Below are 25,526 nucleotides of genomic sequence, written 5' to 3'. Positions count from 1 at the left end.
TCACAACATTCCATAGAGGTAAGCGTGTTTATCAGTTTCTTTAAAATGTCAAGTTCTACAGAAAAATGTGTTGGGAGTTTGTGCTCATATTAGCTGGTTATGATAATTCATAGAAATTAGCCTTTTTAAATGCAGATAAACAAAGTTATTGAAAGCGGAATTCTAAATGTGCAAATATAAAATTAACTTTGCCCAAGTGCTAAAAAGTATGGTACCCCTAAGATGACATGGTCGGTTCACTTAGTTTTGTCATGGGCATGAGAACGGCATATTAACTCGTGTGAATGCTATATTATGTCATGGCCATGAGATCATTTTGTTGAGGTAACGACATCTTTATGTCGTGGCCTCAAGATGTTATTTTGAGGGAGCGACATTTTCTTGTGGCCATGAGTTTAATGAGTAAACAAACATACGTGACCATAGCAACCCCGGGATTATCAGAGATGGATTCATTCATATTTTATTTTGAAATAAGAAATTATGATATATGATAGAACTTATTACATTATTAAATGATTATATTAACTATTAGCCTTGGCTACTGGGCTGTATTACATGCGATCGTCAGCATTCAAATGAAGTTTATTATAAAATAAATGTTACATATAGTGCATAAAATAAAATAAAAGAAACATTTAATCTATCCTACGTAAGTCCATTAACTGATTGTCTTTCTCCCTAATATTTGTATATAAGGCTATTATTATTATTATTATTATTATTGGTTATATATTTATATTAGTTTATATTCATTTTAAAAGCTTTTAAGGCTTTGGTTTTGCTAACTGGAATTTTTGCTGGAATGCAGTATATATGCAACATATATTTCATTTTATTTCGGCTAATTAATAGACCATAATTATAAATACTATAGTGTTTCATTGAAGAATTAATCATTCAATTTCATTTGTAAATGAAAACACAACACGCTCATTTATCATCACACATGGGCATAAATACAATCATAAAGTCAAAACTTTATTGGCATATTTGTCAGACAAATGATAAATAATTATCATGTCCCCATGAGTTATTATGTTGTGGCCATGACAAAACAAAGTGAACCGACCATACCACCTTAGGGGCACCATACTTTTGCAGCATTTTGATCAGCATTTAAATAGAGTTTAGCTTTAAACACCATTCACCTCAAGTCCTTAAAATGATTCCTAGGAGATAGTTGTAGCTAATAACAACAATGCTCCTGGTAATCCACGTTTGTTTGCATCAGTCATGTGGTTCTGAAAAGTGTTTGCTACACACACACACACACATTTATATTATATTCTCTTTACCTTTTATATTACAGTCTGTACAAATAAAACCAAATTAATCCATCTCAAGGGTCGTGCAAGGCCAGATCTCTCTGTGGAAGATCGACTGAAAGGTGGAACATGAAGAGGAAGAACTCATTGATGGTCTGCAGAGACTGTCAATGTCAAAATAAATTGTAAATAATTATGATCCATATAATACACATAACCTGTGTATCAAGAGAGAAAAATAAATATAAAGGTTACTTTAAAAATGTATGGTTGTAATGTATTGACACAAGTACTTATTTTGATTTTAGGTGAATAATCTATTAACTCATGTATTGCCCAGACCCACAGAAGAGGTTTTTAAATAGGCAACCACTACCATGACCCTGTTCACAATATGCTTACAATGTGCTCTGTAATATAGTTAATTATAAGAGTTAGGTCTTATAATGTAGAACCACTTATTGTGAGTTTCTTCATCCAGGAGAGAAGTGTAACAAAACTTTGATTAGCCTCACAAATGTGGACACATGCAGCAATAGAGGGACAAACCACCCTCACGGATGTTTAAACTTTATGGAACTCTTAAATAACTGTTTTTATCGATTTCTAAATGACAGTGAGCACAACTGGAGTCACATCTGCAAAACTCTAGCTACAGTCTGCAGAGCAGCAGTTAATGTGGACCAAACTTTAGTTAGTTTTCATAGCTTGAACACAGTTTTCAAAACTCTACACACTTATCCCACGACTTCAACCACAACCTGCACATCACTGTGGATTTACAGCACTTTGTTCAAATGCTAACACATTGCTGAACCACACATTCAAAATAGGAATAGATTTTAGCCTTGTGCCTTTCAAACACTGCTGATTGCAATTTCAGGATTAGACCCTCAATTATTTGTTCAAATTACAGTATGTACTTTTAGTTTCTACCTTTTTTTCCTCATTACTGTAATTCTGCAAATTACTACAAACTACTGAAGCAAACTGCTCATTTTCATTTACCTTAAAGAATTGTTATGTTCTAAGAATGTAAATAAATCATGTGAAAGAATGTCACTCTTTTCTATGAAGTCACTGAAATAGTTCAAACTGTAAAGATGAAAAGTGAGTATTTTCTGTATTGGTGTTTGATGCTAGTGTTTTTCCTCTCAGTGTGTTCTGAGATACAGTGTGTGTTATCTCAGTGAAGGTTTTGTGTAGTGTTTGGCTGCACTGAGCCTGTTTTGAGCCATGTGTTAAGAGTTGTGTTGCTTGCAATGAGTTTTGCAGGTGATGGGAACTGTTACTGTAGTGTACTGTAGTGACTGTTGGTCGTTTAGCAATCGAAAAAAAAAAAACTGTAATACGTTTTGTATTATATTACTGTGGTAAACTTAATGTCTTATATTCAAACAATAAAATGTATAAATATTATTTTATATTAATCGTCCAATGACAAAATCTGAGATTTCTGAGATTTCACGTAAATGCGTAGTCTTGGTGCTGTGCATAGAGCCAATTCACATTGACCCCCTTAAAGATAAAGCGCCACCCTGCGGTTGGAGATGTTTTTGCAGGCTCTTGACTTCTCTGTTACATAGGGATTCTGATAGCACAGTACCACGGACACATTTTACAATCAGAGGGTTGCTCTGGAACATGACCGAATTTTCATTTTTGGGTGAACTATCCTTTTAGTGTTGTGGTCCTTCACAGTAATGAAGCCTTTTGAGTTTTGAGGGTTAAGTTAGGAAGAGTCCTGTGCATCTCTCCAAGCAGGCTTCATTTGAGTTTTGTTACCTAATATTTGTTTGCACTGGTCTTGATGCAACTGCTCACATTTTCTTTGTTTTGCAGGCATTCACTTAGCATTACTTCTCAAACAGACATGGTACCGCTTCCCTGCATTCATGCATGACTCTATACCCAGCACCACAATAGTATTAAGCTGAAATACAAACCCCTCAGGGAAAACAGAGAGCTGCAGTTTGAGCGTGAACTATTTTTTTTATTTATTATTATTTTTATTTTTAACTAAACATGAGTTAGGGTTGAGACAGTGTTCATAAAAAGGGCCTGTATGATGGTGGAATGGTCAGACCAAAATATGAGAAGCGCTTACTCACATTTTGGGATGCTTCTTTTTTTTTATTTTCTTTTTTTTTCCAGTGTGACATGCAGAGCTAAAATAGAAACATTTGCAGATGTGTCAAAAACCAAGAACCAAGAACTTCACAGGCAGGAGAACATGCTGGAGTATTCTGCTAATGAGTAAATCATGTTCACTGCAACTGCAGAAAACAAAGATGACCATTTCCTTCTGTCCGATAGAGTAATGGGAGCTGGGGGCTGGAGGTGTAGCAATACTCTGACTACGAGAATCTTCCATAAGCTTGAGTCCTTCCCACAGAACATGGTGAAATCTCACAAAGAGTGATCCTATGACTCATGCCTGTGTTTTGAATGTGTGGTTTGAATCAAATATACAATATATAGTGCAAGTCACGTTTACTGAAATTATTCAGAAGGGATTATGATGCTAAAATAGAGAGGTAGCATGTCCTCATATGGTACTGTTTGAGTGCATTTCTTGAAGGGAGCATCTGCTGTTGGGAAAAGGCAATAGAGAAATATAGTCAAGAATAATGTATTGCTTCCATCCTCATGATCTTTTTTAGAATTTTTTTCACATCTACAGACTTTTGGGGTTTGCTTGCCTTCACTGTACAATATATGTGTATAATAATTTTATGGAAAATTAAAGTAGGCTAATCTATCTATCTATCTATCTATCTATCTATCTATCTATCTATCTATCTATCTATCTATCTATCTATCTATCTATCTATCTATCTATGTTATAACCAATATGCCACCACTTAATTGTCACTTAATTTTTTAGGTGATTTCTTTCTTTCTTTCTTTCTTTCTTTCTTTCTTTCTTTCTTTCTTTCTTTCTTTCTTTCTTTCTTTCTTTTTCTTCTACCTTACATTTAACACGATTAGGTTGATTTATGCAACTAGACGCGCAAATGTAAGGATCTAAGCGTAAGTGCGTATTGAGCCAGTCTGAACGCTTATTTACAGTGTGAACGAGCGGAGATGAAAAGCTCGAGGTTCCCTCATCACATCTAAGACAGTGGTGAACGAATGCAGTAGAAACGCTTCGAAATCGAGCACGTAATGAGCGGTCAGACGAGAATAACGTGTGTGAGAGCAGCATCCGCGCGGACGAGCCCCTGATGTCCGAGCAGCGCTCACTGTACAAGCCAATGATGAGCGCAGTGGTTTCCGCAGTGAAGTTCAGCTCTGGAATTGTTGTCAGACGTCACCGAGAGGCAGTTTCTCACCAAAATCATTCAGATCACTGAAAAAGCAGAAGAACCACGCTTGCGACAGGTAAAAGCTCCACAATACCGAACCGGGGTGCATTAATAATCCACATCCTGCGAGTTTATGAATATTTAGTCTAGTAACTTTTACGATTATGCGTAGGCTAAGTTACGTCAAGTGAACATTGGCATGACATTTAAAGACTCGTGTGTTTAAAACCGATGACTGACTCACAAGATTTGAAGACCGTCGCACTAAAAACAGGTTCTTCTTAGGGGGTGTCTTGCTCGGAAACAGGGTGTAATTCTCATTTTCACCTTAAGGATGTGTAACGGCATCCAGAGAGACCGTGGGCAAAGAGGACTGTGAGACTGTCCTGTGGTCCTGCTCGCAGATTCAGTCCCAATTTCTTGCGGATTCAGTTCCCAGCGTGCGAGTCTCGCGCTTCTGTTTATCGAGGAAGAGTCATGGATGATTCGTAAACATGCAAACCCCTGGATTAATTTGACTCATATGGTTCTGTGGTTGAACTTAAATGATTCGTCGGTGGAAATAATTATCCGTATTTCCAACCTGGCTGGTGAGAGGAGGACTGTTGCAATGTCATCCCATTCAACATCTTTGGAGCTTTGTGAAAGGGAGATGCTGTGAGTATTATTGTGTTTCTTTTTCTTTCTGTATCCCTTTGTTAAAAATTGCCTGGTCCATTACGATTAATTGTAAGACAAATTAAGTCTAACCATTCAGTTTCAGTTTAATCAATTTGATGGAGGAAAACGCGGCGTTAATTCAGAGGCATTAAAAAGAGGAAACGGGATTTGATACTTTATAATGTTAGGATATGCTATGGGGTTTTAAATAGCAAGCTGTGTTTTATAGAGTTATGTAAAAATAAAAAAAAACCGCTCTTGTTTTACCTGTGTGAAAACTCGTGTCGTGATCATGTGAGAAGCAAATCTGAAGACGTTCCCTCAGGAATGCGCTTCGCTTTTGCTGGATAAAACGAGGACATTTACTAATTAACGAGGCCACATGAAAGCAAAAAGAGAACAAGAAAGATAAACGTGTCATTTTTTGAAAGGTTTAACATGATAGAGGACTTTTCTCTGCTTGCTTTGATGTAACAGATGAATGCGGATTTTAGTTCGAGTTGTTGATCCAACTTCATCGGGTTATAGCCTACTTTTCTTGTTAAAACATAGCCTAACGCTGGTTTTATTTTCCATTAAACAGTGGGATTGAAAATGTTGCTTCTTTTTTTCAAAATGGATATGATTGACCTCCTTAGTTTGCTTCTGTTGTAAAGTTCTGATGCGTATTTTTTTCTTTGAATATAGTGTCGTAGAGGTTCCAGATGAGAACGCAAAACCACACGAGTCAATAGGGGGCGCACTTGCATAATTGTTGTTTTGAGGAAATTAATGAGCTATCAGAGGCAATATTGCTCTAGATATATTTCCCATGTCAAGCTCCCTGTCACGTTGTAAGAACACTGGTATCGCATTTGCCTAAAATAACAAATGAGGCCAGTTTTATTCACGCAAACAGCAAAATCTTCATAAAATACACTCCCTCCCCCACTCTCTAATTAATTACATTAAAATGAAATATCATATAAAAGTAAAATGCACTTGTCAAAGATTGGCCTCCAGCCAAAGTCCGTAAAACCTCAGCTCCACATTCATTAATGTTTGTCACATCATGTGACTCACATGGTTCATAATTGTTTTATTAATTTATCAGTACTTTCAAAGCGTGAACATTGGATATTTTTGCAACCACTCAAAACCATGATGAAACAGTGTTTGTGTTGGACAAAATGTCATGTGGTGTCTCAAAACATTGATTTAAAGACAAAAAAAGCATGCTCTGCTATATTTAAACATCTGTATATATGTAACAATTATTAAATCACTGTAAAGATAAGCATGTAATCCAAATACATATCTACAAAAATGCATCAAGAAAAAAAACTTTGAGTCTTATTAGTCTCTGGAGACAAGCATTGATCCAATCACACAAAGCATGATATTTTCACCTACCTCTGCTCAACTGCATTGAAACAAATCAACCATTCATGTTCTTATCAACCGAAACTGTGCTTAATCTAGCTTGCTCATTCATTTGTCTTTAAAAATGGTGATGATGTATTGTTCTTCATGAGAATCGCAGGCTCCAACAGCCCCTGCGCCATATGCTGTTTCTCTGCAGTTTTATCCCTTGCTTTACAATGCATCTGTTTGTGTATACACGCTGGCCACAGTAGCGGAGGGCCTGTGAGCTTCCTCTGCTCAGTCATTCCAAGACTCTTCATGTGACGATGTCAGCTCCACTCTCTTCTGCCCTGCTTGCTGCTCAGATCCAGTGTCACATATAATATTCATCATTTGCTCATTGCTAGCTATTCATTGCCTAAATTCCAAAATTAGATTAAAAAATCCTGCGCTTCTCAAAGTAGTTGTGTAACTCCACTGGATTGAATGTGAAATGTATATGTTACTAAATAGTTATTTCAGGTAATGTAATTCTGAACTCTTTTATCTTTGTGTTTTTCCTCTGCAGGGAATGAAATTGAGCACTATGGGGTTTTCCAGGTTGATTCTTCTGACTCTTCCAGCTCTCCTTACCCTCTTCAACATCTCACATGCGGCAGAGAAAGTGCCCATACTGAACATTGCCGTGATCCTGGGTCAAACACGCTACATCTCTGATAGAGATATACGGGCTCTGTGGAGCAAAGATGATCCCATTGACGTCAACGTGGTGACCCTGCTGGTGAATGAAACGGACCCCAAAAGCATCATTACCCATGTGTGCGATCTCATGTCTGGGACTAAAATCCACGGGGTGGTGTTTGGGGACGGCACGGACCAGGAAGCCATCGCCCAGATTTTGGATTTTATTTCCTCTCAGACGTTGATACCCATTCTGGGCATCCATGGCGGCTCGTCCATGATCATGGCAGATAAGGTCAGTCATAAGCTCACCTGGAGCCGGGTACGTCGAATACTATAGTGCTTTACAAATTTGGTTACTCTAGATCTGGAGCAGAAGATGAGATCGAAATATTATTGAGATCACAAAATGAGTTCAGCGGGTAAAAATGTGCACCTTAATGTGGTTTGGTAATGACAATGATGTAAAATAATGTCATTAGTGCGACATGCAATCGTGCCCTAACTGTTCCCCTGACAAATTACCATATGGAGTTATTTCACAACATATGCTTCATCAAAAAAGCTGGAGTAATCACTTTACTGAACCTGATAACAAATATCTCTTTATATTAAACCATCATAATTTCAATCACATCTGTAATGATGCAACACTCATTTGAACAGCAAAAAAAGATGAAACCCCCCCCCCCCCAAAAAAAAAATCAGATCTGAGATCAGTTTTTGTTACAATTTAAGATGGTAAACTTAGAAAGGTGATACAATTATTTGCCACTCTGTTGACTTTGTTCCATTTTCATAACCGATCACTAACCGTGCATCTGAATTCCCACTCACTATAAAATCTTGTTGCAGACTTGCATTGAGTTTCAAGAGCACTCATGAGCACTCGCTGCTCATCTCGGGATGTGGCTGTATCAAATGAAGCAGCATTTTGAAAACTCATTCTAAAGAGATTTTCTTCAGCGGTACATTAAGATATTCTAAAGCACTTTGCGTTGATCCTTAAAGGGATACTCCACCCCAAAATGAAAATTTAGTCATTAATCACTTACCCCCATGTCGTTACAAACCCGTAAACGCTTAGTTCGTCTTTGAAACACAATTTAAGATATTTTGGATGAAAACCGGGAGGCTTGTGACTGTCCCATAGACTGCCAAGTAAGTTACACTGTCAAGGTCCAGAAAAGTATGATACTGTAGGCATCGTCAGAATACTCCATCTGCCATCAGTGGTTCAACTGTAAAGTTATGAAGCGACTTTTTGTAAGCGAAGAAAAAAAAAACTTTATTCAACAATTCCTTTGTCAGCAGTCTCCTATGTGTCTCGCCTTATCACTGTATGCTGCTTAATATGCTGTTCTGTATCAGCCGTGCCACAAGGATGCACTGTTTCTATGTGTATTTAGCCTTGATTTGAAAGAAAACAGCACATCCTTGTGGCACGGTTGATGCAGAAGAGCATACGCAGCATACTGTGATATGGAGAGACACAAATATCATCCAAAACATCTTTGTGTTCCGAGACGAATTAAGATTTTATGGGTTTGGAACGACATTGGGGTAAGTGATTAATGACAAAATGCTCATGTTGGGGTGGAGTATCACTTTAAGGAGATACATGTCTACACTGTTAACTTACAGGGATAGTTTAATCTTCTTTTGTTGAATAAATACATCACGTGGATACGTTTTTAAACTGTATATTGCTAGGATGAGAGTTTATACTACCAGATACATGTTGGTGTGAACTTTGCATGGTTTACATACATCTGCGTTATGGTAGCATTATGAAATCCCTATATGCTACAGCTCTTTAAATATGCCTTATTTGTCATTTTGTGCGCCCCAAATGCATTTTAGTGTCATGTCATTTGATTCTTGGCTTTATTGGTTTGGAGAGACCAGTCCAAATTAATGGCAGCTCAAGGCTTTTTCGTTCTTGAGGAGACAAGAAAGCATACATGTAGTAATTATTGTTGGGCCGCTGATCAGACCTTGCTTCATTTAGTGCCCATGCAGCAGGATTTGTGCCCAATAAACACAGGGATCATTGGCATGTGTCAGGGGATCCTTTGTTTTATATCTGAAGTGCTGCCTCCAACTGAATGTGGCCAATGCGCAGGCACGTTCTCGGCTAGTTACAGCCAGAGATCAACTGACTGTCTTATCGATGTTTTTAGGCTGCTTTCCCATATATCTTCAGCCTGAGGGAATTGATTTAAGACGCATGATTGTCATTTAATATACGCAGGTGCCAAGAGAGGCAGAATACAATGGAGATGGCCATTTAGGCAATTTAGTTCTTTCTCTCCTCCATCACTGACAGGGAAATGCAGTGATCTGTCTTTCTAGTGTGGATATATGAATTCTGAAGTGCTTATCCATTGATATACTCCTAATAGATTCCAAGTAGATTCAATATATGCACACTGTGGTTCAGACGTAGGTCTTTGCTATCTTGACACTGGTATAAAGATCCTTTCAGATGATTCAACATATTTTCAGAAGTAGTCGAAAATGAATGTGACCACATTGTACTTGTAAACACTAATTTGACTTGATGCATCCTCATCTGTCAGTCAACCACTGTACTAAAACAAGGGTTTTAAACTTTGCCAGTTACGTGTGGCTTTTAAATAACTCCTTTAATACACCTGATATCAACTGTGCAGATATTTGTGCTTTGAGCTTGGCTAGCTGGGACCCAAATAACAATCCTACTCTCATAAAAGTAAAGGCTCTTCATTGGCATCTATAGTTCCATGATGAGACATGGAATCTTTCTATTCCACAAAAGGTTTTTAAAGTGGAAAAAGTTTTTTATTTATTATTTTATAATTTTTTTTTTTTACATTTTTTAAATGTTCTTCACACTTAGAAAAAAAGGGGGCACTGTAATGTCCTTTGGAGTAGAGGTCTTCACAGTGCACCCGAGACCTGTCGACCCGGATCTATATAAAAGATCTCTCTCTCTCTCTCTCTCTCTCTCTCTCTGCTGTAGAAGCAGAGCACGCATACTCAGAGTTAATGCAAGTGCATGCACGGTAATAATGCTTGCAGACTTGACACACTCATATTTAATATATATTTCAAATCAGCAACAAAATCTGAGATGAACTGTCACATGAATGTTTTCTTTGACACTCAAATTGCTTTAAAACTCATCCGTTTAAATTATATTAAGACATAAAGTTCTGCATAATTAAGGGCGTGGCCACTTGAGTGACAGGTGGATTGCCGCTGCTGACAATGCCGTCGCACTAGGTGGGCGTGGCTTCAGCAATCAGCTCCCGCCCTTTTGCCCATTTTCGATTATCCGGGAGAGTCGGGCGGTGACGCGCTGTCAAAACCGCTAATGAGGAGTCTATAGGTGACGTCACGGACACTACGTCCATATTTTTTTACAGTCTATGATGGCAACCAGCGAGGGACACAATGACTTCGACCGCCAAATCAGGCTTTACATTTTCACCCATTTTTATAATAATATAAATAAACCTTTTAATCTTTAAGTTTTAGTGGTCAGATTCAGAATCGACGCAGAGAGATATGATAGCAACGTTAGCGGCCATGGCACTGAACGAGCAATCGTCATTATAGTTCAAAGGGGCAAACAGTTAAAGTTATTATGCAAGTTAACTCGAGTCAGAATGTACATGTGCACAGTTGCATTTGTCATCTATCATCGTGACTTCAAGGGGAATTTTGAAGCTGAAATAATGAGTGGATTAAGCTTGAACTTGAAATAACTTGGAAAAACATGGATAACTTTCTTGTCGCAAAACGTTAATTGACTTGTAATAGCAATTTAAGGTGGATTATGTGACAATCAGGTCCAGTCGGGTCTGTGTCTTCCCAGCGGGTTTGGATCCAGCTTTCAAATAATAGACGGTCCGGGTCGGTTCCGTGTAGTACATCACAGGTCTCTTTCAGGTTCGGGCACGAATGTTTGGACCTGTGAAGACCTCTACTTTGGAGACACAGAATGACTAAGAGTGTAGAATGTTTTGCCATGATTACATTTGACACAGACATGTTGGTAAATTTTTCTGTTCCGAGCAGACACAATTATTCTTATTGTGACCTCATTTAAAGGGAAACGCCACTGTTTTTCCATTTAATTAGCATATTTTTGTGTTTTGCTTTGGTAGCGAAATTGGTACCGAGAACCGTGGATTTTCACTGGTATCAGTACCAAATACGAAATTTTGGTAACGTGACAACACTAGTTGATACGTACCTCTGGCGTCTCAATGTGTCCACTCAATCACTGTAGCATGTGTGCTATGTTAGCATTTAGCTTAGCTCCATTCATTCCTTAGGATCCAAACAGGGATGAATTTAGAAGCCACCAAACACTTCCATGTTTACTCTATTTAAAGACGATTACATGAGTAGTTACACAAGTAAGTATGGTGACACAAAATAAACAGGTGGCGATTTTCTAAGCGGATAAAAAAATTATAACTATAATGTATGGCGGAACCTCGATGCAGTAATATCATCACTCCTGAAAACTCCCCCTCTCCCATTTCCTCTAACTTCTGTCAATACCACCAACTTGAGGAGTTTTCAGGAGTGATGATATTACTGCAACAAGGTCGAAGTGCTGTGAAGTGCTCTTCCACCATACATTATAGTTGGAAAAACGGTGGCGTTTTCTTTTAAGGCACGTAGAGCACTTAAGACGTTCATGGACTTGGTGTTTAGGGAGTCTGCTGATCATTATGTTCTTTTTTGGATGAGATACAACCCTCAAGTGCTGTCCATTTGGAGGAGGGACTCGTCAACATGGAGAAGCATGTAATGCATACAAGAGCACACCATGGTGTGGGGATGGACTGAAAAATCAGCCCAGGACCTATCTTATAATTTCATTCTGAAATATTATTAGGTATGTTAGTTTTACTTCTGTCGCTCTCTCACTGCCTGGCTTATCTTTCCTGACACTTTAGTGTAATTCTCTAGACAACCTACTATTTGCAAGTTGACACAGAGTACAATTTTCAGCATCATTACTCCAGTCTCCAGTATCACATGATCCTTCAGAAATCATTCTTATATTCTGATTAGGTGCAAAATCAGAATAAAAATGTGATGCAATCTACACAATAATAAGAAATATTTATTGAACATTCATTGTGTAGTTATGGTCTCTACCAGCAGGAGCCAACTGGGCCATACTAACCAGCCTTTTGATGTTAACCAAGAAACGTTTAAACAAACCTAACTGTAACATTTTGTTACAGTCCTTATGATACTTTTGAGTTCTGAACTGGTTCCTGTTAATCATATCCTTTGAGTGATTTATGTTGTTTATATGAAAATTCATTAACAAAGACCTGCTGTGAACAAGCACAGCACTAATGTTTACTGTTCACAAATAAGAGAGCAGTTATGAACATAGAAATTATGAAACGTAATTAACTTGCTGCCATCTTACAACTAATAACCTGCTGTTGCCGTAGATGAGGGAACCACCACAGGGTGGAGATTTTCAGTTAAATTATTAATTAAAATAAATGAGGCCATTGTGATGTCACAGCTTTTTCAAGACCGCCATATTGTTTTTTTTTTTACTTCTAGTAGTGGGATCAAAGTGATATCAGTCCCCTTAAATAGACGCTTTTGTGTATCCTCATTGTGTTGGGGGGGGTTGTATGATTTTTTAAAACTATTGATATTAATATTTAAGAAATAATATTTACTTAATGCTGATGGCAAATGAGAAAGTATTATAATGTTTGCCTTTCTATTACTAATAGGCCTTATATAAAAACAATCATTATAATACTTTCTGTACACATTAATTACTTTGTTTAACCGTTCGATCTGATTATTAAACAGACTTCTTTCCATATTAGAAAGAACTGTTAACGACGACGACGAACAAGAGAGGCGCTGCCGCTCTCAGCGCAGTCAAACCAAAAGTCCCGCCTTGAAGACATTGGCCAAGCAGAAAAACGTATCGGCCAATGACGTTATTTGACAAATGCCATGGCTATATATCGGTCGAACACTAGTGCTAATCTAGCCTCATGTGCGCAATTTGCAGGTGTGTCCAATGAAACGCCCCAGTTGTATTCATCCTAAACGATTCTGAGCCACCCTCCTGTACAAAATAATTGTGCTATTGTAAAGCAACACAGCAGAGAATGCAAATATCTCCTCAAATGCTAATGTCCTGATCCCCTGAGCCTCTTCTGAGCTTTATAATGAAGTAACTAGTGTTGAGGTACATGCACAACTATTCCCTTCTGAAATGGCACAGTTGTAGATGGGATACCACTTATGTGCCTTAAATCTCACACATATGTCCAGGACATTGTCTCTAGCTGTTACCTTTGAGGAGTAAAACAGGCTGCCTATTATTGTTCTTTACTTTATAGAGATGGTGGCTTGAACAAAGGGTGTGGAACTCATCAATCACAGCAAATGTCCGTGGGACAAGTGTTACGCCACTCTCTTGATTATAGTTGTGCTTTCTTGTGTGCCTGGCTTCAATGGACAGTAGAGCAAGAAAAAGTATTTCATTAGCTAACTGCTATTTCCAAGGCAATAAGGCTTTGCACAGCGGTGCTGGAAAGTAATGATGAAAGGAAGCACCTTCCCACAGGAAAATCTCTTTAAAATCTCTATATGAAGAAACTATATGAAGAACAAATTGAGACTTTAGCTATTGAAGTATATTTGGTTTAGTTAAAATTGAATAAAAGAGTCATTTAAATATGAGCCTGTTTCTCTGTAATAAATGTTAAAAAAGTAGTTTTACGCACAAATATGTGCCTACACACGGTTAGGGAATGAGACCCATTTTGCTAATATTTGCCAAGATATCAAAGTCTTTAATCAAAAGTAAAAGATTTCAATATGAACACAAACATTTGTGATCAAATCCTTGCCAAACCGAATGATCTGAGATACTGTACATCAACATTACAGTTCTTCATTCGTAGAGTATATCAACAATTGTCTAATTTGCTTTTGATTTTACATGAGATTTTAACAGAAATGATTTGAGAAATCAACTCCGTTATGTATCTTAAGCTATGAACGAACAACCTTTGAGCAACAACATTTAGGTGCGAGTTAGTGTCTGCCAAGTAGTGTTCACTGTTAAGATGGCTGATACCATGTTTACTCAGAAAAGCTTTAGACAGCGCAGGTTTTCATTTCGAGATCTAAGAACAGTTCTTGAATCAGATATCACAATGATAGCACAAGCAAAACCAAATGTGTATGCAAAAATAATGATTACCATTTTTTATAACAATTTCGTTTTTAAACAGGCTGCCACTGGTTGGCCAGACAGTCCCGCCCCGAATCTCATGCCATTCGTTGAACCAACATAGCTGTATAAATCCACAAATCACTTACTAACAGCTGTCTCTGCATCTTGCTAAGAAAAGAGGGAGTATTTTAACACTGGAAAAAAAGATGTAACATATAAAGTAACACATGCAGTATGCCATATCCCAGTGAATACATCTCTATTTCTCAAATATTATATTAGTTGAATAAATGAAGGCTGTTTTCAGAATCGTTCCAAATAACAACTGTTTATGCCTCCAGGAGGGAATGAATGAAAACATGGCATTAATCTATGAAACTGTATCTGATTGTTTTTCCATTCAATTCAATTCAGCCAAGTGCTTCCTTGCTGATTTTATACGGTTTAATTTGCAACAAAACACAGCTTGGACTCAAATTATTGCCAAGCTGAGGCCTATGAGCATCAAAATTAGCTCTGCAATTACTTTTAATGGCAAAATGAATTAATTGGGGCTGTTTATACACCATTCCTTGTGCTTTCTGAACACTGACCTTACATTCAATATAAATAGACCATAAATTGACTAGATTCACAAGCTCTATAGAATTCAACCCAATAAAGCGATCTATCTTTTTATATGATATGGTAAATAGGATCGACCAAGTTTGCTGCAGTCCTGCAGCTGAAAGATTCCCAAGCAGCCGTATGCTGCACTTTATGCTGGAAATGTGCCATTGACGCCTGGAAACGTTGCGGCTCAGACTTTGCTGATGTCACTATTAATGAAGGATGTTATGAAGACAAGGTAGTTTGCACAAAAGCAATCTAGGGTCACAGGCTAGTCGTCTGTTGTTTCATTCGTTAAATGCTGCAAATTATTTACCATCAATTATGAGGTAGATGAAGCCTGTGACATTTATTAGACAACAAAGGTCTAGCTGAGAGATCGACCCCACAGCTATATGCTCTCTTATGTAAGGACAAATCCATTGGAGGGTGTAATCACACATTGGGCCGCTTGCTAACAGCGGACCTTAACAGCCAAACTGTAATCTTACGTAAGACAGGCTGAAAGTACAGGACGGGCTTGAAAATGACAATGAATTCACTGTGTTATGAAGCTTGGCTCATTAATTAAAGACAGGTCAATGCAGCTGTGAAGGGTGAGGCATGAGGCAGATGTTTTTCTGGCAGCTGCAGAGTTCTTGTTTGGCCCGGTTAAGGGCACACAATGTTAATTTGATTTCTTTACTCTCTCACTGTAACAGTGTTACAGTGCTTTACACCGCATACAGTGTACTGTAAATGCATTTCATGGTATGCATTCTGATTTGAATCACTTTCAAAAATAAACTTTACTCACCCTTATAAATTTATACCCTTATAAATACTCACCCCTTAAAAAAAATACACCAAATTTACACTTTCAGTAATTGTATTCTTGCTCTTTTCCATGCAGTTACAATAAATGGAAAGCAGAGGTTTTAAGCTTAAAAAATGCTAAAGTTCCATAAAAGAGGTTCATATTATTAAAAGTGCATTATATTTATATTTCTGTAATTAATTTTAATATAAAAATCTCTCTCTCTCTCTCTCTCTCTCTCTCTCTCTCTCTATATATATATATATAAGTCATCTGAAGCCTTACTATATTCAGTTTGTTCCATTCTCTGATTCACTGGCAATCTTCTAAAGTTGTGTATCACTGTGACCAGATCAGTCAAAATTGTGAGCAAATCATTTAGATCAGATTTGTGAACTGAATCAATGATTCACCGAAAGGTTCAGACACAAAAGAACTATTAATTCACAAATCAAACATGAATACAACAAGGAGAGCTAGGGCAGATACCAAGATTTTTCTGTCTTTTTTGTCTGTTTCTCACACAAAGCTGTTGTATGACTTCAGAACATTTGGAATGAGTTTAGTGCATGCGTTGTTTGAACTACTTTTATGGTGTCTTTTGTTTTTGTAATTCTGATGCTTGACATCCCCATTCTCATTCACTGTGTTTGTCTAGGGACGTTTTGTGTTCACCAAGAAAATAAAGTCAGGTTTTGAATGACATGAGGCTAAGCAAATGTTTTCAGTTTTGAGTGAACTATCCCTTTAATGAAGATGATAGTATTGCCACTATTGGAATGCAAAAGTACTGTAGAAAAACAATCATCCGAGTCCAAGCAGAGCCTGAAATGCTTCCAAACAGAGTGCGAAAAGCAATCAGACTTCACATTACTAAATGCCAAAAAAATGTATGTATGCTTTGCATCAAACTTTTTAGTGCCTGATACTGTATTTTTGGAAGGGGAAGACTGCGTCCACGCAGCACACTGTTCTGCTTAATGCGACTGCAAAATGAATAAAGCATTCTTCTGGACTTGCTTGTCCTCAGCCGATTCGAGATGCACTGCAGTGCTCATGCAGCGAACGCAGTTACATCAGAATACACTCCTCTCTATTGGTACAGTTCCTTGTCAGATGCAGTGAAGTGTGATCAAAGACAGAAAATGGAAGTGGATGGCATGAATTAAATATCTTTTTCTTTGTGCTCCATGCATTCATTAGAAACACTTTTTATGTACGATGGCCCAGTGGAAGTTACAAGATTGTTGATTGTTAATTGCTCACAAAGGCAAGGCATATTCTTGAGGAAGATTGAAGCCGTATCCCTGTGTAGATAAAGGAACGGCATTAAGTGGCATTGTTCTCTCTCGAGCTCAGGCTATTAATGTTAAGGATGTTGAACCTGCTCTGGAGTCTGAAATAGGTCCACTTATTCATAAGAACACTCACATGTACATAATGTACTGAACCAAACCTATGGAGGCTTCGCTAAATTGTTAATAGAGAACCATTCAAGGTGACTTTTCAAGCTAAAGATTAACTGTGGACAAACCTTTTTTACATTGATCTGCAGTTGCTCCAGGCACTAGAGGCTGAATTGAATAGAGGTTATCCAAACAGAATTATTATGCAAATGTATTACAAAAGTGTGTGCTTGAGGGTTTTTGATTGGATAATTGATTAACAGAGACTTAACATCTTAATCGATAGCAAGATATTGACCTGTTTTGTGCTCAACATGTGGTTCGCTGTGCTTAATTATGAATGGCCTGAAGCAATTTAAGTTCATTTTTTTGCTGCTTTTTTTCATAGTGTGACCATGTAATTTCTGTATATATATATATATATATATATATATATATATATATGTGTGTATGTGTGTGTGTGTGTGTGTGTGTATACATGCATTAGCATAAAAAGGTCAGTTTGGGATAGTGACCATCAATGTGTGCTCAGTCTTATTTTTTCTCCTGAACCTATGATACTTTCTAAAATTGTCTCACGCCTTGAGAGTAAACTAGTTTTTGTTCTACTTCTTCCCATGTTCCTTCGTTCTCAATACATGGACATGCCTTAAAATAGGTCCAAAAGTAGCAAAGATAAATGACAAAACAGCTGAGTTTTTCAGGGTCAGCTTTGACAAATGAGGCAGCGGACTTTCTGAGCTCCAGAGACTTCCACAGTTAGGTCGCTTATCTCAGGAGGTGAAGGGAAAGGCATTTTTGTTATGCTGGAGGCAGCAGTCGAGGTCTTGAAATAGTGCTGTTTGCTGATGTAAATGTACATAGCTGGGCTTAGTTGTCAGGGATGTAGGGGATAAACATCAGACTCTGGTTTAGATTGGATGAAATTCTTGTTTCTGAAACCATGACTTGTTTTTGTGCGCAACGAAAACCAAAGACTTTCAGCACGGGAGCATGCGCGAGTCGTGACAGCCCTCCCTAGAAAGGAAAGTGTAGAGGCGTTCTGGTTTATAAAGTGTCCTTGAAGATGTACAGAACATTGAGGGGAAAACGTCAGAGAGTTTACTTCATCGGTAGAGTGACAATGTTCAGCAGTAATAAGAAATATTGTGAGATGCTACAGTATGCTGCGTGAAGAAAATGAATGAAAAAGAATTTGAAAGAAGCTGTGCACTGTAGCTGAAAAGAGTGATTATGTGGCTGATTAATAACGGCTTCCCACATTACTCAGTTTCTGAGGTGGAAAGATGAGCTTCACACTTGAGATTTACCACAATGTGGGTCAAAATTGACTGAACATACAGCCTAGACTATGCATGTTCACTTGTTATAGAAAGATATATATATCTATTATATATTATATATTACCGGGTTGGACCCCTTTTTTCCTTCAGAACTGCCCCCCCCCCCCCCAGGCACTGGGTGAAAAATAGAGAGAACTTTATAGTTACTTACACTATGTGTATCTAATATGAATAAAACACATCGGCAAATTAAATTTGAATGGATTGTTATTGTTGCTTCCATAGACATATACATGTATTTTTCAAACTCTAAATATATTGTTTTACTAGTGTTTATGTGTGTTTAAATGTCTGAAACCTAAAATAAGCATTATGTTGTTAAGTACACTGCATAGTTGTGATAATATGACAAGTTTGAATTTGGAAGATACAGTTGAAAAAAAAAATACTGTAGGCTACAGATAACAGCAAGCCCACTTTAGTAAAATAAATATTTTATATATTTTTGTTTTGTTTTGTTTTGTTATTTTAATGAACTGAAAGCCATCTTAATAATGCACAATATGCATTGCACACACAATACATTTCATGTAAATCATCCATGCTAACCCACACATTTTCTTTTTTTTTATTTTGTATTTATTTTTCATTTGAATGTAGACATTTCACTACTTTGAAGTATGATTTCACATGACCCAGATGGCAGAAACTGTATCATGTTTGCTTTAATTATTTTACATAAGCACAGCGTCACATATCAAACTAACAACATTGTCAGCATTAAAAGGTATAATTCCTGCTTTCTGCTGTGCATATTTTGTTTGTGATGAAAATAACGGTACATTTTCATCAGTTATTTTATCTACAGATCGATGCATTTCTTACAGATTTCGGCTCATTCAAAATCAGATACAGATAAAGTAGCACTGTAAGATTACTTTTTTATACATTATTGCGAAATCGACTGCGTATGAATGTTCTGAATCTGTTTACCGTATTTTCCGGACTATAAGTCACACTTTTTTTCATAGTTTGGCTGTTCCTGCGACTTATAGTCAGGAGCGACTTATTTATCAAAATTTGACATGAACTGAGAGAACATGAGAGAAATTAGCTAACAGAAAACATTACCGTCTCCAGCCGAGAGAGGGCGCTCTCGCAGCTGTAGATGGTAATGTTTTCTCCTGGTTCTTGGGTCTAAATAAATGCGACTTATAGTCCAGTGTGACTTATATATGTTTTTTCCTCGTCATGACGTATTTTTGGACTGATGCGACTTATACTCAGGTGCGACTTATAGTCCAAAAAATACGGTAAATCATGCTTTAACCTGAAAATATTCTGTAAAAGGAACAGGCAAACTCCTTGAGAACTAGCCTCTAACTTCCTGCATGGTTATTGCCGTCATTATAATCTTCTGATCGGAGAGATCCAATTGTGAACCATGACGCTCCGACTTTTAAAACTCCAGTCAGAATCACACCGCTCCGCTCTCTTACTCTGGTGGGGTGTATGCAGTGCTCAGAAAAAGCACAGGTCAGAGCAGCGCGTGAATTAAAATTTAAAAGCACATGTTAATGAGAGAGTAACATCTAGCATTGAGTTAACACAGCTGTGAATGCATGTGGGGTTGTTCAGTATGTGATAAAATGTGCGCTGTTGTAGCCTCCGTTTTCTGTTCTTAACTGACAGGAGCGTCACCTGGTGTGGTCTTCTGCTGCTGTAGCCCATCAGCTTCAGGGTTCGACGTGTTGTGTGTTCAGAGATGGTATTCTGCATACCTTGGTTGTAACAAGTGGTTATTTGAGTTACTGTTGCTTTTCTCTAACCAGTCTGCCCATTCTCCTCTGACCTCTGACATCAATAAGGCATTTTGGTCCACACACCTGCTGCTCACTGGATATTTTCTTTTTTTTGGACCATTCTCTGTAAACCCTAGAGATGGTTGTGTGTGAAAATCACAGTAGATCAGCAGTTTTTAAAACACTCAGACCACCCCGTCTGGCACCAACAACCATCTCATGTCCAAAGTCAATTAAATCCCTTTTCTTCCCCATTCTTTTGCTCGGTTTGAACTTCAGCAAGTTGTCTTGTCTTCACCACATCTAGATGCATAAATGTTGAGTTGCTGCCATGTGATTTTGGCTGATTAGCAATTTTTGTTACCAAGCAGGTGAACAGGTGGACCTAATAAAGTGACCGGTGAGTGTATATCCCATATCAATATAATCTGTATTCATTTAATCTGTAACAAAATCTCTAATGTGGGTCAATAACAGATATATTGTAGTGAACAAAAATGATCAAAAACAACTCTCATTCTGGCTTCAGACATCATTTTAAACATGTTAAGAAAAACATTTGGATGTCTATGAGTCCTGAGTCTGTTCAGAAATACAGTCCATGAACCAAATCAAAGTGTGGCTATTAACACGCTTTGAAAAGCTGGGGTTACTTTAACCAGGTTGTTTATTTTCAGCATTAGGCTGGCGGTAGTCCAAGCGCACCAGAGGACTTAACAAACACAGGTTCAAAACCAATTACCTTCACAGGAGGTGAATGATAAAGGAGCACTGTAAAATATCAAATTTTCAGAGGAGATTTATTGGATTATGGGGGAAAGAGGCACTTGTATGCCCCATTTTATGTCTAAATTGAGATTCGAAAATAGCAGATGCGCCACAAAGATCTGTCTGACACAGTTTCTCTTGGAAGTGTCTGTGATTATTGCCAGGGTGGTGCATACTGAACTCCTCAGAAGTTAACGTGAAACATGTGTCTTGCCCCAAAGTGCTAAAGTCTTTACTGGAGTTTGGTGCATTGAAAGCAGGCCCAAGGGCAGAGCTGTGAAATCTTCAATGACAGCTGAGTTCCACCCCTTACAGCTGTTGTAGCTCGGTCGGACCGGCTTTGATCTGTTTTTTTTTGTCTGCCTGTAGTGGAGAACCGGGACTGAGCAGGGTCAGAGGTAAGTGTGTGTAAGGTTAATGGTGTCACTGAATCTCTGCCTATGGAAATGTGACTTAACTTAATTTTTAATTAAAATCCTCGTGACATTCCCTTAAGCCAGGCAATAGCTGCTTGTCATGGCTATTCACGTGGCAGCTTCGTGTAAAGACCTGTTCACAAGTTCAGTGCAGCTAAACCAGAAGAAAATGTAATATATTAGCAAATTTTCTTTCCTTTCCTAAAACCATGTATCCCATGTCTTCTACAATAATTTTGTGAAAAGATATTGTACCCAAAAAGACTTTGTTTCTATTAAACTTTCCATCCATCAAAGAATCCTGAAAAAAGTATAATAGGCCCCTCCCACCCAAAAAAACTATAACAAAAAATTAAAAAATACTGTTTTCAACACTGATAATAATAAGAAATGTTTCTGAAGGATCATGTGACACTGAAAACTGGAGTAAAGGCTGTTGAATTTTCAGCTTTACCATATAAAATGTATTCAAATCGATAATGGTAATTTTACATTTTTCACAATATTACTGTTTTAACTATATTAATGTTCAAATAAATGCAGGCTTGGTGATTTATATATCAGCAAGGCTTATAGTCTAAGGGCATTATGACATATCGTTGGCACATTTGGCAGCTTGAGAGTCATATATTTGTCAGACATGCAAAGACAGAGGAAGATGTATGTGAGGACATGACATCACAGAAAGGACACGGTGGAGCTCTGCTAGGTTGTAATGTAATAATTGCCTGTGTGTGTATATATATATATATATATTTCAGTTAGATAAAGCATGCATAACAATTTTCCATTTCAGCAGAGCTCCACTATGCCCTTGTCATGATGGCATGTTCTCACATACATCTCTCTCTTTCTATGCATGTCTGACTCACATATTGCTCACAGGCCACTGATGAAGCGCTTAAGGTTATAACAGAATAAGCGAATGACATGTCGTAATGCTTTCACGTTAAACCTTGCTGTTTCCTCATAGCCAGTCATAGCCTTGTGCTCATGTCTCACAGGTTCATGTTCATGTCTTGATGGTAAGTCTTTCTCTGCTTACAGGGTATAGAAATGAACAGTGGGAAACATTGAATACCCAGGATTAATTGTTAAACCTGTGTGTGCAATATAACTTGGGATTCATTTAGAAAGACTAAGAAATTCCTCCTGTAGCTTGAAACACTTTTTTTTTAAATTTTTTTTTTACTGATTTTATTTTATTTTTTTAAATGAATGACTCAATGTTATTTTGTGGTTAACAATACTCTGTAGTGGATGATTATCTGTGAATAATAATTTCAATGTTTGTCATACAAAGCTATAAGAGATGTACAATATTTACCCCCCGCCCCTTACATTTAGATTACCTTGTCATCATTTAACACTCACTTAAAGTTAATCTTTAAAGGTACAATTTGTAAGATATTTGCAGTAAAATATCCAAAAATCACTAGGCTAGTGTTATATATTTTGTCCAGCTGATTACTAACAATATCTCTAATGTTTCTAATGTTTTCAACTACTTGTAAATCATGAGAAAATTCCCATTCTAAACAGTGACACGGGATGTAGAAACCACATGACAACAGTGTCGTGGACAAATGCCGAAGTAGCTTCGCGACAAACTTCAACTAGAAAGAGATGCCGATCTCACTTGTGTTTTACTCGAGACAGGTGAGTTGTTTTGATTCGTATCTTTACAGAAAACCTTTTATAACGATTAACAAGATAAGTATTATGGGGCACACACGCCAAACGCAGGGCATCGCGTCTCTAGACCCTCGCAAGGATGCATCTGATCCATAGTCTGATCGCGTCTTTGCATTGACTTTGTATGTAATCTAATCCATGATTTATCTTTCCGTCTGATTGATGGCCGTCAGCGGTTGGGTAGAAGACAACAAATCCCATCATTCCACGCTCCTTCTTAGCGTCATCAAACCACGTGATTGTTATTGTTTTGATAGTGCACCCTCTAGTGGCAGGTCCTAAAACCTGTACCTTTAATAACACTTATAATTTAATAACATGTTATCAGCCATAATGTGAAAATGATTATCAGTTTATTGATATAAGACATCATTTAATATTGGTGCATTCCCAAAAGCTTTCATATGATTTCAGAAGTCTTGAAATATAGCACACCAATGATGTTAATAATTTCAAAATTCAAAAACACCAAAACCGAAATTTAAGTTAATTTAGCCGAAATTCATAATTTTTCAAATAATGAATTCATTAATAAAACGTATTTAATAAACACTCAAACTGGTTAGTATATAAACATTTTAATTTATAATAATAAGACTTTATAATAATAAATGATGATACAATTTTATTTCTACTGTAATTTGTTGCAGAAATATAAACATTTGAAATAAATAGATTTATTCAAACATACATGACATTATAAAGACAACAAGAATATTAGCATTCCTGATGTAAATGTTACTTTACGTTATATATTTTCTCGGTTCATTGGAAGAAATAAAGTCATACTGGTTTGGAAATGAAAAGAGGGTGAGTAAATGACAGAACAATTCCTTTAATAGCAATTCATTGCTTAGTGTACACTTTAATTACACTGCTTCTGCATCATAAATGATCAAATAACTGTACATTGAACATCTATATATTTTAGCTACATAATACAGAAGGTAATAGTTTTCTATTAGGCTGGTATAGGTCCCAGTCTGATTTCAGTCCCAATCCTTCCTTTGTTAAAAAAACAGTAAGTGAATTCTCATCTCTCCGGTATCTCTGCTCTCTCTCCCTGACTTTTGTCAGATGTTCTCCTCCTCTGTGGCAGCCCACCGAGTTCCCCCGGGGACCCCCCTGTGCCTTTCAACACACTCTCTCTTATCTCTTTGTCCAACACACGGACCTGTTTGGATACCTTAGCTCCTCGCTGCTTCTAGCATGTCAATCACTCTCTGGCACCCTTGCACCGATGATCAGACCAAAGTCCATTAACAATGATGAAAAAAGTAGAGAAAACTTGGAGAACTTGTAGAAGAAGAGGTTATCTCTGGCAGCCTGACTTGTGTCATCACCTCTAACCTGCAGACATTACTGGATGAAAGAGGAATGAGGGGAACAACAGATCTAATGCTCAGGTTTGGATTCAGACTGCATGCTGAACTTTGGCGTAAATGCCCTATGAAAGTCAAGGTGTAACAGATCTGCTTAGAAATCCATATTAGAGTGTCAAAAAAGAAACGGCCTTATTCATATTCCATCACATGACCCCAGTTTATCTTTGATGAGGTCCCTCATTAGCGGATCAAGTCGAAATGTCTTAGTCCTGACGCTTTTGAGAATCAGAAGACGTTTCGGCTTCTTAAGAGATAAATGAACCACAGAGACGGTATAAGATGGGATGTGACCTCATTGCGTAGGGACCTGCTTAAAATAAAACAGCCCATCAAATGATTGTAATGTCTGTAATTTAGTTTAGAGAGCAATACAGAGTGAACTGCCAAGTCATTGTGGAGAAAAGGCTTGATAGGTTTAGTCTAAAGATGTCTGTGGGAGGCTGTTCCGACCCTCTCTTTTGTCAAGCTTGCTGTGTCGTGCGCTCCTAAGCATTCTGCATTTGTTCATTGACGACAGTTGTGTGGCGTTATCTAGAACCAGTGTCATATTGTAAACAAAATGAAATGTGGTTATTGTAGCTCTCTGAGGATTTCATTTGCTCCAGTTACAGGCTGTAATCAGAAAGCCTGCTGCGAAGAATCAACTTACGGTCCCTTTGAAACTTTCCTGCACAATGCATTCAGAAATGCCTCAGCTTTGCAGCTCAGCTGAACTTATTGATATAAGAGCACTAACAATTGCTGCCTCTCATTGAACAGAGTCTCATCGTTTCTTTTTTTTGTGATGTGAGTTGGTGCTTGTGCGGACAGTCAGACTGGAGATTTCACGGTGTTGATTGATGACCGTGCATGGCTGTCCGAGTGTGTCCCT

At 37.6% G+C, this 25,526-nt stretch overlaps 1 protein-coding gene across 2 annotated transcripts in view; it reads left to right on the top strand.

Annotated features, from left to right (window-relative positions):
- Positions 1 to 4,282: 4,282 nt before the first annotated feature.
- Positions 4,283 to 25,526, top strand: part of LOC113043133 (glutamate receptor ionotropic, NMDA 2A-like) — a 137,224-nt gene continuing 115,980 nt past the window's right edge. The window contains exons 1-2 of one of the 2 annotated variants that reach the window (XM_026202335.1): positions 4,283 to 5,233; positions 7,149 to 7,556. In XM_026202335.1, the coding sequence (XP_026058120.1) occupies positions 7,152 to 7,556 (405 nt within the window). In that variant the 5' untranslated portion in view covers positions 4,283 to 5,233; positions 7,149 to 7,151. Of the gene's footprint in view, positions 5,234 to 7,148; positions 7,557 to 25,526 lie in introns of those variants that run through there. The other variant, XM_026202343.1, reaches the window with a different exon arrangement.

The sequence above is a fragment of the Carassius auratus genome, chromosome 3, assembly GCF_003368295.1.
Source record: "Carassius auratus strain Wakin chromosome 3, ASM336829v1, whole genome shotgun sequence".
Classification (NCBI taxonomy): domain Eukaryota; kingdom Metazoa; phylum Chordata; class Actinopteri; order Cypriniformes; family Cyprinidae; genus Carassius; species Carassius auratus.
Note: the sequence above shows the minus strand (reverse complement) of the source record. Positions and strands in the feature narration are given on the sequence as shown.